The sequence below is a fragment of the Dromaius novaehollandiae genome, unplaced genomic scaffold, assembly GCF_036370855.1.
Source record: "Dromaius novaehollandiae isolate bDroNov1 unplaced genomic scaffold, bDroNov1.hap1 HAP1_SCAFFOLD_142, whole genome shotgun sequence".
In the NCBI taxonomy this organism is placed as follows: Eukaryota; Metazoa; Chordata; class Aves; order Casuariiformes; family Dromaiidae; genus Dromaius; species Dromaius novaehollandiae.
The window spans coordinates 10,351-24,161 of NW_026991338.1; the positions used below are offsets into that span (position 1 = coordinate 10,351).

At 70.7% G+C, this 13,811-nt stretch overlaps 1 protein-coding gene across 1 annotated transcript; it reads left to right on the top strand.

The window, feature by feature from the left end:
- Nucleotides 1-4,524: 4,524 nt before the first annotated feature.
- On the top strand, nt 4,525-12,576 carry MRPL11 (mitochondrial ribosomal protein L11). Its single transcript, XM_064503873.1, has 5 exons — nt 4,525-4,732; nt 4,846-4,941; nt 8,618-8,711; nt 10,745-10,904; nt 11,955-12,576. The coding sequence occupies exons 1-5, from the start codon at nt 4,583-4,585 to the stop codon at nt 12,052-12,054; spliced, it is 600 nt and encodes a 199-aa protein (XP_064359943.1). The 5' UTR covers nt 4,525-4,582; the 3' UTR covers nt 12,055-12,576.
- The last annotated feature ends 1,235 nt before the right edge of the window (nt 12,577-13,811 follow it).

The following is a 13,811-nucleotide window of genomic DNA, read 5'->3' on the forward strand; positions in this document are numbered from 1 at the left end:
CCCCCAGGACTACAGCTCCCAGCATGCCCCGGGACTACAGCTCCCAGCATGCCCCAGGACTACAGCTCCCAGCACCCCCAGGACTACAGCTCCCAGCATGCCCCAGGACTACAGCTCCCAGCACCCCCAGGACTACAGCTCCCAGCATGCCCCGGGACTACAGCTCCCAGCATGCCCCGGGACTACAGCTCCCAGCATGCCCCAGGACTACAGCTCCCAGCACCCTCGGGACTACAGCTCCCAGCATGCCCCGGGACTACAGCTCCCAGCACCCCCAGGACTACAGCTCCCAGCATGCCCCAGGACTACAGCTCCCAGCATGCCCCGGGACTACAGCTCCCAGCACCCCCAGGACTACAGCTCCCAGCATGCCCCGGGACTACAGCTCCCAGCATGCCCCAGGACTACAGCTCCCAGCATGCCCCAGGACTACAGCTCCCAGCACCCCCAGGACTACAGCTCCCAGCACCCCCAGGACTACAGCTCCCAGCATGCCCCAGGACTACAGCTCCCAGCACCCCCAGGACTACAGCTCCCAGCATGCCCCAGGACTACAGCTCCCAGCATGCCCCAGGACTACAGCTCCCAGCACCCCCAGGACTACAGCTCCCAGCATGCCCCAGGACTACAGCTCCCAGCATGCCCCAGGACTACAGCTCCCAGCACCCCCAGGACTACAGCTCCCAGCATGCCCCAGGACTACAGCTCCCAGCACCCCCAGGACTACAGCTCCCAGCATGCCCCAGGACTACAGCTCCCAGCATGCCCCAGGACTACAGCTCCCAGCACCCCCAGGACTACAGCTCCCAGCATGCCCCGGGACTACAGCTCCCAGCATGCCCCAGGACTACAGCTCCCAGCACCCCCAGGACTACAGCTCCCAGCACCCCCAGGACTACAGCTCCCAGCATGCCCCAGGACTACAGCTCCCAGCATGCCCCAGGACTACAGCTCCCAGCACCCCCAGGACTACAGCTCCCAGCATGCCCCGGGACTACAGCTCCCAGCACCCCCAGGACTACAGCTCCCAGCATGCCCCAGGACTACAGCTCCCAGCATGCCCCAGGACTACAGCTCCCAGCACCCCCAGGACTACAGCTCCCAGCATGCCCCAGGACTACAGCTCCCAGCATGCCCCGGGACTACAGCTCCCAGCATGCCCCAGGACTACAGCTCCCAGCATGCCCCAGGACTACAGCTCCCAGCACCCCCAGGACTACAGCTCCCAGCATGCCCCGGGACTACAGCTCCCAGCACCCCCAGGACTACAGCTCCCAGCACCCCCAGGACTACAGCTCCCAGCATGCCCCAGGACTACAGCTCCCAGCATGCCCCAGGACTACAGCTCCCAGCACCCCCAGGACTACAGCTCCCAGCATGCCCCAGGACTACAGCTCCCAGCACCCCCGGGACTACAGCTCCCAGCATGCCCCAGGACTACAGCTCCCAGCATGCCCCAGGACTACAGCTCCCAGCACCCCCAGGACTACAGCTCCCAGCATGCCCCAGGACTACAGCTCCCAGCATGCCCCAGGGCTACAGCTCCCAGCATGCCCCAGGACTACAGCTCCCAGCACCCCCAGGACTACAGCTCCCAGCATGCCCCAGGACTACAGCTCCCAGCACCCCCAGGACTACAGCTCCCAGCACCCCCGGGACTACAGCTCCCAGCACCCCCGGGACTACAGCTCCCAGCATGCCCCAGGACTACAGCTCCCAGCATGCCCCAGGACTACAGCTCCCAGCATCCCCAGGACTACAGCTCCCAGCATGCCCCGGGACTACAGCTCCCAGCACCCCCAGGACTACAGCTCCCAGCATGCCCCAGGACTACAGCTCCCAGCATCCCCAGGACTACAGCTCCCAGCATGCCCCGGGACTACAGCTCCCAGCACCCCCAGGACTACAGCTCCCAGCATGCCCCAGGACTACAGCTCCCAGCATGCCCCGGGACTACAGCTCCCAGCACCCCCAGGACTACAGCTCCCAGCACCCCCAGGACTACAGCTCCCAGCATGCCCCAGGACTACAGCTCCCAGCACCCCCAGGACTACAGCTCCCAGCACCCCCAGGACTACAGCTCCCAGCATGCCCCAGGACTACAGCTCCCAGCATGCCCCGGGACTACAGCTCCCAGCATGCCCCAGGACTACAGCTCCCAGCATGCCCCGGGACTACAGCTCCCAGCACCCCCAGGACTACAGCTCCCAGCACCCCCAGGACTACAGCTCCCAGCATGCCCCAGGACTACAGCTCCCAGCATGCCCCGGGACTACAGCTCCCAACATGCCCCAGGACTACAGCTCCCAGCACCCCCAGGACTACAGCTCCCAGCACCCCCAGGACTACAGCTCCCAGCATGCCCCAGGACTACAGCTCCCAGCACCCCCAGGACTACAGCTCCCAGCATGCCCCAGGACTACAGCTCCCAGCATCCCCAGGACTACAGCTCCCAGCATGCCCCGGGACTACAGCTCCCAGCACCCCCAGGACTACAGCTCCCAGCACCCCCAGGACTACAGCTCCCAGCATGCCCCAGGACTACAGCTCCCAGCACCCCCAGGACTACAGCTCCCAGCATGCCCCAGGACTACAGCTCCCAGCACCCCCAGGACTACAGCTCCCAGCATGCCCCAGGACTACAGCTCCCAGCATGCCCCAGGACTACAGCTCCCAGCACCCCCAGGACTACAGCTCCCAGCATGCCCCAGGACTACAGCTCCCAGCACCCCCGGGACTACAGCTCCCAGCATGCCCCAGGACTACAGCTCCCAGCATGCCCCAGGACTACAGCTCCCAGCACCCCCAGGACTACAGCTCCCAGCATGCCCCAGGACTACAGCTCCCAGCATACCCCAGGACTACAGCTCCCAGCACCCCCAGGACTACAGCTCCCAGCACCCCCGGGACTACAGCTCCCAGCATGCCCCAGGACTACAGCTCCCAGCATGCCCCGGGACTACAGCTCCCAGCACCCCCAGGACTACAGCTCCCAGCATGCCCCAGGACTACAGCTCCCAGCACCCCCGGGACTACAGCTCCCAGCACCCCCGGGACTACAGCTCCCAGCATGCCCCGGGACTACAGCTCCCAGCACCCCCAGGACTACAGCTCCCAGCATGCCCCAGGACTACAGCTCCCAGCATCCCCAGGACTACAGCTCCCAGCATGCCCCGGGACTACAGCTCCCAGCACCCCCAGGACTACAGCTCCCAGCATGCCCCAGGACTACAGCTCCCAGCATGCCCCGGGACTACAGCTCCCAGCACCCCCAGGACTACAGCTCCCAGCATGCCCCAGGACTACAGCTCCCAGCACCCCCAGGACTACAGCTCCCAGCATGCCCCAGGACTACAGCTCCCAGCACCCCCAGGACTACAGCTCCCAGCACCCCCAGGACTACAGCTCCCAGCATGCCCCAGGACTACAGCTCCCAGCATTCCCCGGGACTACAGCTCCCAGCATGCCCCAGGACTACAGCTCCCAGCATGCCCCGGGACTACAGCTCCCAGCACCCCCAGGACTACAGCTCCCAGCACCCCCAGGACTACAGCTCCCAGCATGCCCCAGGACTACAGCTCCCAGCACCCCCAGGACTACAGCTCCCAGCACCCCCAGGACTACAGCTCCCAGCACCCCCAGGACTACAGCTCCCAGCATGCCCCAGGACTACAGCTCCCAGCACCCCCGGGACTACAGCTCCCAGCATGCCCCAGGACTACAGCTCCCAGCATGCCCCGGGACTACAGCTCCCAGCATGCCCCAGGACTACAGCTCCCAGCATGCCCCGGGACTACAGCTCCCAGCATGCCCCAGGACTACAGCTCCCAGCACCCCCGGGACTACAGCTCCCAGCACCCCCAGGACTACAGCTCCCAGCACCCCCAGGACTACAGCTCCCAGCATGCCCCAGGACTACAGCTCCCAGCATGCCCCAGGACTACAGCTCCCAGCACCCCCGGGACTACAGCTCCCAGCACCCCCAGGACTACAGCTCCCAGCATGCCCCGGGACTACAGCTCCCAGCATGCCCCAGGACTACAGCTCCCAGCATGCCCCGGGACTACAGCTCCCAGCATGCCCCAGGACTACAGCTCCCAGCACCCCCAGGACTACAGCTCCCAGCATGCCCCAGGACTACAGCTCCCAGCATGCCCCGGGACTACAGCTCCCAGCATGCCCCGGGACTACAGCTCCCAGCATGCCCCAGGACTACAGCTCCCAGCACCCCCAGGACTACAGCTCCCAGCAGCCCCCGCGCGGCTGGGCTCTCCTGCCCTCCCAGTCCCGCTGGACTACAGCTCCCAGCATGCTCCGCGCTCCCAGCAGCACCAACTGCCCCTCTCAGCCCGGCGGGACTACAGCTCCCAGCAGCCCCCGCGCCGCTCGGCTTTCCCGCGCTCCCAGCCAGCCCCCCCCCCCCGATCGCGGACTACAACTCCCGGCATGCCCCGCGCTCCCCGCACGCCAGACCGCAGCTGCCATCCGCGCCGGGACTACAACTCCCGGCAGCCCCCGCGCGGCGCCGCCCTTCCCGCCCTCCCCTCCCTCCCCCTCCCCGCGCGCAGCTCCCTGAGGCGCCATGTCGCGCGCAGCGCGGGCAGCGCGGGCGGCTGCGGGCGGTCGCGGCGGCTCCGCTCATGGCGGCGCCTCAGCGGCGAGGCCGCTTCGCACCATCGTCCCCGCGGGGCGGGCGGCGCCGGGGCCGCCGCTGGGGCCGCTGCTGGGGCAGGTAGCGGCGCCCGGGGGGGTCGGTAACGGTCGGTAACGGTCGGTAACGGCTGGTAACGGCCGGTAACGGCCGGTAACGGTCGGTAATGGCTCCCCCCCCTCCCCCCCCCTCAGCGCGGGGTCCCGGTCGGCGCCTTCTGCCAGGACTTCAACGAGCGCACGCGGCTGCTGCGGCCCGGGGTGCCGCTGCCTGTGCGACTGCGCGTGCGCGTGAGTACCGGGACCCCCCCCCTTACCGGCACCCCCCCCCCACCCTTACCGGGACCCCCCCTCTTACCGGGACCCCGCTCCCCTTACCGGGACCCCCCCCTTACCGGGACCCCGCTCCCCTTAGCGGCCCCCCCCCCCCCCTTACCGGGACCCCCCCACCGGCACCGGGACCGGGACCCCCCCCTTAGCGACCCCCCCCACCGGCACCGGGACCCCCCCCCCACCGGCACCGGGACCCCCCCCCCCTTAGCGGGACCCCGCTCCCCATACCGGGACCCCCCCCCCTTACCGGGACCCCCCCCCTTACCTTACCGGGACCCCGCTCCCTTTAGCGGCCCCCCCCCTTACCGGGACCCCCCCCCCTTACCGGGACCCCCCCCCTTACCGGGACCCCCCCACCGGCACCGGGACCCCCCCCCCCCCTTACCGGGACCCCGCTCCCCTTACCGGGACCCCCCACCGGCACCGGGACCCCCCCCTTAGCAACCCCTCCCACCGGCACCGGGACCCCCCCCTTAGCGGGACCCCGCTCCCCTTAGCGGCCCCCCCCCTTTACCGGGACACCCCCCCCTAGCGGGACCCCCCCCTTACCGGGACCCCCCCCCCCCCGGCACCGGGACCCCCCCGCCCTTACCGGGATCTATCGAGTCCTGTCCCCGCCCCCCCCCCTGCACTGGGACCCCCTCCTGGGTCACCGGGACCCCCCCCCCTCGGCACCGGGACCCCCCCGGCGGGACCCCCCCCCCAACCGGGACCCTCCCGTGGGTCACTGGGACCCCCCCACCCACCGGGAGCCCCCCCGGCACCGGCCCCCCCCCCCCCCAGGGGCCCTTCCTGGGTCTCCCCCCCCCCCCCCGAGGTCACTAGACCCCCCCCGGGTCTCTGAGCACCCCCTGGCCCTGGTGGCACCCATGGGTGCCCCAGTGACCCCCGTGGGTGCCCCGGTGACCCCCATGGGTGCTGTCCTCACCCTGATGACCCGCATGGGTGCCCCAGTGACCCCCATGGGTGCTGTCCTCACCCCAGTGACACCCGTGGGTGCCCCGGTGACTCCCATGGGTGCCACCTGTGCCCCGGTGACGCCCATGGGTGCCCTATAGACCCCTGTGGGTGCCCCAGTGCGCCCTATGGGTGCTGTCCTCACCCTGGTGACCCCCATGGGTGCCATTTGTGCCCTAGTGACCCCCATGAGTGCCCCAGTGACCCCCATGGGTGCCCCCATACCCCCCGTGGGTGCTGTCCATGCCCCAGTGACCCCCATGGGTGCCCCAGTGACCCCCATGGGTGCCATCTGTGCCCTGGTGACGCCCATGGGTGCCCTATAGACCCCTATGGGTGCCCCAGTGCCCCCTATGGGTGCCGTCCTCACCCCAGTGACGCCCGTGGGTGCCCCGGTGACCCCCGTGGGTGCCGTCTGTGCCCCAGTGCCGCCCATTGGTGCCCCATTGACCCCCATGGGTGCCCTGGTGCCCCCATGGGTGCTGTCCTCACCCCATTGACCCCCATGGGTGCCATCTGTGCCCCAGTGACGCCCATTGGTGCCCCATTGACTCCCATGGGTGCCCTGGTGCCCCCATGGGTGCTGTCCTCACCCTGGTGACCCGCATGGGTGCCCCAGTGACCCCTATGGGTGCTGTCCTCGCCCCAGTGACACCCGTGGGTGCCCCGGTGACCCCCATGGGTGCCATCTGTGCCCCAGTGACGCCCATTGGTGCCCCATTGACTCCCATGGGTGTCCTGGTGCCCCCATGGGTGCTGTCCGTGCCCCTGGTGACCCCCATGGGTGCCCCATTGACCCCCGTGGGTGCCCCCATACCCCCCGTGGGTGCTGTCCATGCCCCGGTGATCCCCATGGGTGCCCCATTGACCCCTGTGGGTGCCCTGGTGACCCCCATGGGTGCTGTCCTCACCCCGGTGACCCCCATGGGTGGCCCAGTGCCCCCTATGGGTGCTGTCCTCACCACGGTGACCCCCATGGGTGCCATCTGTGCCCCGGTGACGCCCGTGGGTGCCCTATAGACCCCTGTGGGTGCCCCAGTGCCCCCTATGGGTGCTGTCCTCACCCCGGTAACACCTGCGGGTGCCCCACTGACCCCCGTGGGTGCCCTGGTGACCCCCATGGGTGCTCTCCTACCCCAGTGACCCCCATGGGTGCCCCAGTGACCCCCATGGGTGCCGTCTGTGTCCCGGTGACGCCCATGGGTGCCCTATAGACCCCTATGGGTGCCCCCATACCCCCCATGGGTGCTGTCCTCACCCCAGTGACCCCCATGGGTGGCCCAGTGACCCCCATGGGTGCTGTCCTCACCCCAGTGACCCCCATGGGTGGCCCAGTGACCCCCATGGGTGCTGTCCTCACCCCAGTGACCCCCATGGGTGCCGTCTGTGTCCCAGTGACGCCCATGGGTGCCCTATAGACCACCATGGGTGCCCCCATACCCCCCATGGGTGCTGTCCTCACCCCAGTGACCCCCATGGGTGGCCCAGTGACCCCCATGGGTGCTGTCCTCACCCCAGTGACCCCCATGGGTGGCCCAGTGACCCCCATGGGTGCCATCTGTGCCCCGGTGACACCCATGGGTGCCCTATAGACCCCTATGGGTGCCCCAGTGCCCCCTATGGGTGCTGTCCTCACCCCGGTAACACCTGTGGGTGCCCCAGTGCCCCCCATGGGTGCTGTCCTCACCCCGGTGACACCCATGGGTGCCCCACTGACCCCCATGGGTGCTGTCCTCACCCCGGTAACACCTGTGGGTGCCCCAGTGACCCCCATGGGTGCCGTCCTTGCCGCACTGACCCTCGTGGGTGCTCTCCTCGCCCTGGTGACACCCGTGGGTGCCCCGTTGAGCCCTGTGGGTGCCCCGATGACCCCCCTGGGTGCTGTCCTCGCCCCATTGACCCCCACCCTCGCCCCAGTGCCCCCCGCGGGTGCCCTGGTGAGCCGCCTGGGTGCTCTCCTTGCCCCGGTGACACCCATGGGTGCTCTGGTGCCCCCCCGGGTGCTCTCCCACCTCGGTGCCACCCCTGGGTGCCCCGGTGACACCTGCGGGTGCTCTCCAGCCCCGGTGGCAGCCATGGGTGCCCCAGTGCCCCCCCGAGTGCTCTCCCACCCCGATGCCCCCCCCATGGGTGCTCTCCTGCCCCGGTGACACCCGTGGGTGCCCCGCTGACGCCCCTGGGTGCTCTCCCACCCTGGTGACGCCCCTGGGTGCCCCGGTGACGCCTGCGGGTGCTCTCCTGCCCCGATGCCCCCCCTGGGTGCTCTCCCACCCCGGTGATGCCCCTGGGTGCCATGGTGATGCCCCTGGGTGCCCCGATGCCCCCCCGGGTGCTCTCCCACCCCGGTGACGCCCCTGGGTGCCTGCTGACACCCGTGGGTGCCCTGGTGACGCCCCTGGGTGCTCTCCCACCCCGGTGACACCCCTGGGTGCCCCGTTGATGCCCCTGGGTGCTCTCCTGGCCCGGTGACACCCCTGGGTGCCCCAGTGCCCCCCCGAGTGCTCTCCCACCCCGATTCCCCCCCCCAGGTGCTCTCCCACCCCGGTGACACCCCTGGGTGCCCCGGTGACGCCACTGGGTGCTCCCCCACCCCGATGCCCCTCCCCCGGGTGCTCTCCCGCCCCGGTGACGCCCCTGGGTGCTCTCCCACCCTGGTGACACCCATGGGTGCCGGCAGCCCGACGGCTCCTACGCGCTGACCATCGGGCAGCCGACGGCCTCCTACTTCCTCAAGGCCGTCGCCGGCATCGAGAAGGGGGCGGCGCGGCCCGGTGAGCAGCACCCATGGGTGCTGGGGGGGGCAGGGGGTGCTGGGGGGGTGCTGGGGGGGCGGGGGAGCGGCGCGGCCCGGTGAGCGGCACCCATGGGTGCTGAGGGGGCGCAGAGGGTGCTGGGGGGTGCTGGGGGGTGGCGCGGCCCGGTGAGCAGCACCCATGGGTGCTGGGGGGGCCAGAGGGGCATGGGGGGGTGGCCCAGCCCAGTGAGCGGCACCCATGGGTGCTGGGGGCATGGGGGGGTGCTGGGGGGTCGGGGGAGCGGCGCGGCTCGGTGAGCGGCACCCATGGGTGCTGGGAGGGTGGGGGTCGTGGGGGCACGGGGGGGGGTCACGGGTCCCCTGGGTGGGCACCGGGTCCCAAGGGTGCCCCAGGGATGGGTGCTGAGTCCCTTGAGTGTCCTGGGGGGGGTCCCAGGTCCCTTGGGTGCCCCATAGGGTGATCCCAGGGTGCCCCAGAGATGGGTGCCAGGTCCCCAGGGTGCCCCGTGGGGGGGTCCCGGGTCGCTTGGGTGCCCCAGAGGTGGGTGCTGGCTCCCTGGCGTGCCCCATGGGGGGGGTCCCGGGTCCCCTGGGTGCCCCAGAGATGGGTGCTGGGTCCCTTGGGTGCCCCTTGGGGGGTCCTGGCTCCCCTGGGTGGGTCCCAGGACCCTTGGGTGCCCCATGGGGGGGTCCCAGGTCCGCTGGGTGCCCCAGAGGTGGGTGGTGGCTCCCTTGGGTGCCCCAGAAGTGGGTCCTGGGTGCCCCAGGGATGGATCCCGGGACCCCTGGGTGCCCCATGGGGGGGTCGTGGCTCCCCTGGATGGATCCCGGGACCTTTGGGTGCCCCGTGGGGGGGTCCTGGGTCCCTTGGGTGCCCCAGAAATGGATCCCAGGACCCTGGGGTGCCCCATGGGGGGGTCGTGGAACCCTGGGGTGCCCTTTGGGGGGGTCCCAGGTCCCTTGGGTGCCCCGTGGGGGGGGGTCTCAGCTCCCCTGGGTGCCCCATGCAGGGGTTGCGGGTCCCTTGGGTGAGTGCTGGGTCCCAGGTCCCCTGGGTGCCCCAGAAATGGATCTTGGGTCCCTTGGGTGCCCCATGGGGGGGTCCCGGGTCCCTCGGGTGCCCCAGAAATGGATCCCAGGACCCTTGGGTGCCCCGTGGGGGGGTCCTGGCTCCCCTGGGTGGGTCCCGGGACCCTTGGGTGCCCCAGAAGTGGGTGCTGGGTCCCTTGGGTGGGTGCTGGGTCCCCTGGGTGCCCCATGGGGGGGTCATGGCTCCCCTGGGTGCCCCGTGGGGGGGTCCTGGATCCCTTGGGTGCCCCATGGGGGGGTCATGGCTCCCCTGGGTGGGTCCTGGGACCCTTGGGTGCCCCGTGGGGGGGTCCCGGGTCCCTTGGGTGCCCATGGGGGGGGTCCTGGCTCCCCTGGATGGATCCTGGGACCCTTGGGTGCCCCGTGGGGGGGTCCTGGCTCCCCTGGGTGGGTCCCGGGACCCTTGGGTGCCCCAGAAGTGGGTGCTGGGTCCCTTGGGTGCCCCAGGGATGGATCTTGGGTGCCCCAGAAATCGATCCTGGGACCCTTGGGTGCCCCATGGGGGGGTCCCAGGTCCCTTGGGTGCCCCAGAGGTGGGTGCTGGCTCCCTGGGGTGCCCCATGGGGGGGTCCCAGGTCCCCTGGGTGCCCCAGAGGTGGGTGCTGGGTCCCCTGGGTGCCCCGTGGGGGGGTCCTGGCTCCCCTGGGTGGGTCCCGGGACCCTTGGGTGCCCCAGAAATCGATCCCGGGACCCTTGGGTGCCCCGTGGGGGGGTCCCAGGTCCCCTGGGTGCCCCATGCAGGGGTTGCGGGTCCCTTGGGTGGGTGCTGGGTCCCTTGGGTGCCCCATGGGGGGGTCCTGGCTCCCCTGGGTGGGTCCTGGCTCCCCTGGGTGCCCCGTGGGGGGGTCCCAGGACCCCAGGGTGCCCCGTGGCCGCGTGGCGGCCCCCCCCCCCGGGTGCCCAGCCAGCCGGCAGCACCCATGGGTGACGGTGGGGGGGGGGGGGGGTGCGCGGCGGCAGGGCACGAGGTGGCGGGGCTGGTGTCGCTGAAGCACCTGTACGAGGTGGCGGTGGCCAAGCGAGGGGACCCGGCGCCCGGCCTGCGCGACGCCCCGCTGCGGGTGCTGGTGGGCGCCCTGGTGGGCTCCGCCCGCAGCCTGGGCCTCCGCGTCGTCCCCCGGTGAGTCCCCCGGACGCCTGGGCCCCCGCCCGGACGCCTGGGTCCTTCCCCGGACGCCTGGGCCCCTCGCGTCACCCTTGTGTCGCCCTATCACCCACCATCCCGGCGTGGGGACCCCGGGTGCTGCGGGTGCTGGTGGGCGCCCTGGTGGGCTCCGCCCGCAGCCTGGGCCTCCGCGTCGTCCCCCGGTGAGTCCCCCGGACGCCTGGGCCCCTCTCCCGGACGCCTGGGCCCTTCCCCGGACGCCTGGGCCCTTCCCCGGACGCCTGGGCCCCTCCCGGACGCCTGGGCCCCTCCCCGGACGCCTGGGCCCCTCACGTCACCCTTGTGTCACCCTATCACCCACCGCCTGGCACGGGGACCCCTGGGTGCTGCGGGTGTTGGTGGGTGCCCTGGGGGAATCCTCCCGGACGCCTGGGCCCCCCCTTTCTCCCCGGACGCCTGGGCCCCTTCCCCGGACGCCTGGGCCCTTCCCCGGACGCCTGGGCCCCTCGCGTCACCCTTGTGTCACCCTATCACCCACCGTCCCGGCGCGGGGACCCCGGGTGCTGCGGGTGCTGGTGGGCGCCCTGGTGGGCTCCGCCCGCAGCCTGGGCCTCCGCGTCGTCCCCCGGTGAGTCCCCCGGACGCCTGGGCCCCTCTCCCGGACGCCTGGGCCCCTCTCCCGGACGCCTGGGCCCCACCCCGGACACCTGGGCCCCTCCTTTCTCCCCGGACGCCTGGGCCCTTCCCAGACTCCAGGGTTCCTGCCCGGACGCCTGGGCCCTTGCAGAACACCTGGGCCCCTGGATCCTTTTGGGGGGAGGAGGGGGTTGGCCATGCCCGGACGCCTGGGCCCTTCCCGGACACCTGGGCCCCTCCTGCCCGGACGCCTGGGCCCCTGCTGGTCACATGGGCCCCTCCCCCATCACCTGGGTTCCCCCTCGCCCGGACGCCTGGGCCCCTCCCCGGACACCTGGGCCCCTCCCGGACGCCTGGGCCCCTTCCCGGACGCCTGGGCCCCTTCCCGGACGCCTGGGCCCCTCCCGGACGCCTGGGCCCCTCGTGCAGGCTGACGGCGGAGGAATGCGCCGCCTTCCAGCAGCAGCGGCGGGAGCTGTTGGCGGCCAGAGAGACGGCGGCGGCCGAGGAGGCGGCTAAGAAGAAGTGAGCCCGGACGCCTGGGCCCCTTCCCGGACGCCTGGGCCCTTTTCCCGGACGCCTGGGCCCTTTTCCCGGACGCCTGGGCCCTTTCCCCGGACACCTGGGCCCCTCTCCCGGACGCCTGGGTCCCTTCCTGGACACCTGGGCCCTTTCCCCGGACACCTGGGTCCCTCCCGGACGCCTGGGCCCCTCCCTGGACACCTGGGCCCCTCCCCCGGACGCCTGGGTCCCTCCCGGACGCCTGGGTCCCTTCCCCGGACGCCTGGGTCCCTTCCCGGACGCCTGGGCCCCTTCCCTGGATGCCTGGGTCCCTCCCCGGACGCCTGGGCCCTTTTCCCGGATGCCTGGGTCCCTTTCCGGACACCTGGGCCCTCATTCCCGGATGCCTGGGCCCCTCCCGGACGCCTGGGCCCTTTTCCCGGACGCCTGGGCCCCTCCCCGGACACCTGGGCCCCTCCCGGACGCCTGGGCCCCCCCTGCCACCCTGGGGGGGGGGGTTGTGTCTCGCCCAATAAATGTCCTGCTGCCACATCGTTGTCTGTGTTGGGGGGGGGCCCGGACACCTGGGCCCCTTGGGGGGGGGGAGGGGCCACCCTGGACGCCTGGGCCCCTCTGGAGGGGGGTGCGAAGGGGGGGGGACACGTGTAGGGACACGCAGGGACATGGGGCTGGACATGGGACTTGGGGGGGGGGACAGACATGGGGACACGGGCCCAGGGAGGTGACACGGGACACGGGTGGGGACAGGGACACTCGGGACAGGGACACGGGTGGGGACACGGGACACGTGGGGACACACAGACATGGGGACACGGACACGGGTGGGGACACAGGCCATGGGGGGACACGGGCCCGGGGAGGTGACACAGGGGACACATGGATGTGGGTGGGGACACGGGACAGGGACGTGCGGTGACACGGGGGGACACGTGACATGGGAACACACGGACACGGTGACACAGGTGGGGACACGCATGTAGCTGGGGGACACGGACACATGGGGACATGGGACACGTGGGGACGGACACGTGGGGACATGGGACACGTGGGGACAGACATGGGGACACGGACACGGGTGGGGACACGCGGGGACACGGGAAGGGGACAGGACATGGGACACGCGGCCCCACAGTGACACGGACGGCGACACGGGGAGGTGACGCGTGGGGACACACAGACACGCCGGGACAGGCGTGATGGAGCCTCCTTCATCCCCTCCTCCTCCTCCCCCATCTCCCCCTCATCTTCCTCCTCCTTCGTCCCCTCCGTCTTCCTTCTTCATCCCTTCTTCATCCTCATCCTCCTTCATCCCCTCCTCATCCTCCTCCTTCAGCCCTTCCTCCTCCTCCTCCTCCTCCTTCCCCTCCTCTTCCTCCTTCATCCCCTCCTTCTTCCTTCTTCATCCCTTCTTCATCCTCATCCTCCTTCATCCCCTCCTCATCCTCCTTCTTCATCCCTTCCTCCTCCTCCTCCTCCTCCCCCTCCTCTTCCTCCTTCATCCCCTCCTTCTTCCTTCTTCATCCCTTCCTCCTCCTCCTCTTCCTCCATCCCCTCCTCATCCTCCTCCTTCATCCCTTCCTCCTCCTCCTCCTCCTTCCCCTCCTCTTCCTCCTTCATCCCCTCCTTCTTCCTTCTTCATCCCTTCTTCATCCTCATCCTCCTTCATCCCCTTCTCTTCCTCCTCTTCCTTCATCCCTTCCTCATCCTCCTCCTTCATCCCCACATCCTTCTCCTTCATCCCCTCCTCTTCCTCCTCCCCCTCCA

Coding starts and splice junctions, on each gene's coding strand:
- MRPL11 (XM_064503873.1), top strand. CDS start 4,583: ATGTCGCGCGCAGCGCGGGCAGCGCGGGCGGCTGCGGGCGGTCGCGGC. Junction 4,733..4,845: donor TGGGGCCGCTGCTGGGGCAG/GTAGCGGCGCCC, acceptor CCCCCCCCTCAG/CGCGGGGTCCCGGTCGGCGC. Junction 10,905..11,954: donor GGCCTCCGCGTCGTCCCCCG/GTGAGTCCCCCG, acceptor CCCCTCGTGCAG/GCTGACGGCGGAGGAATGCG.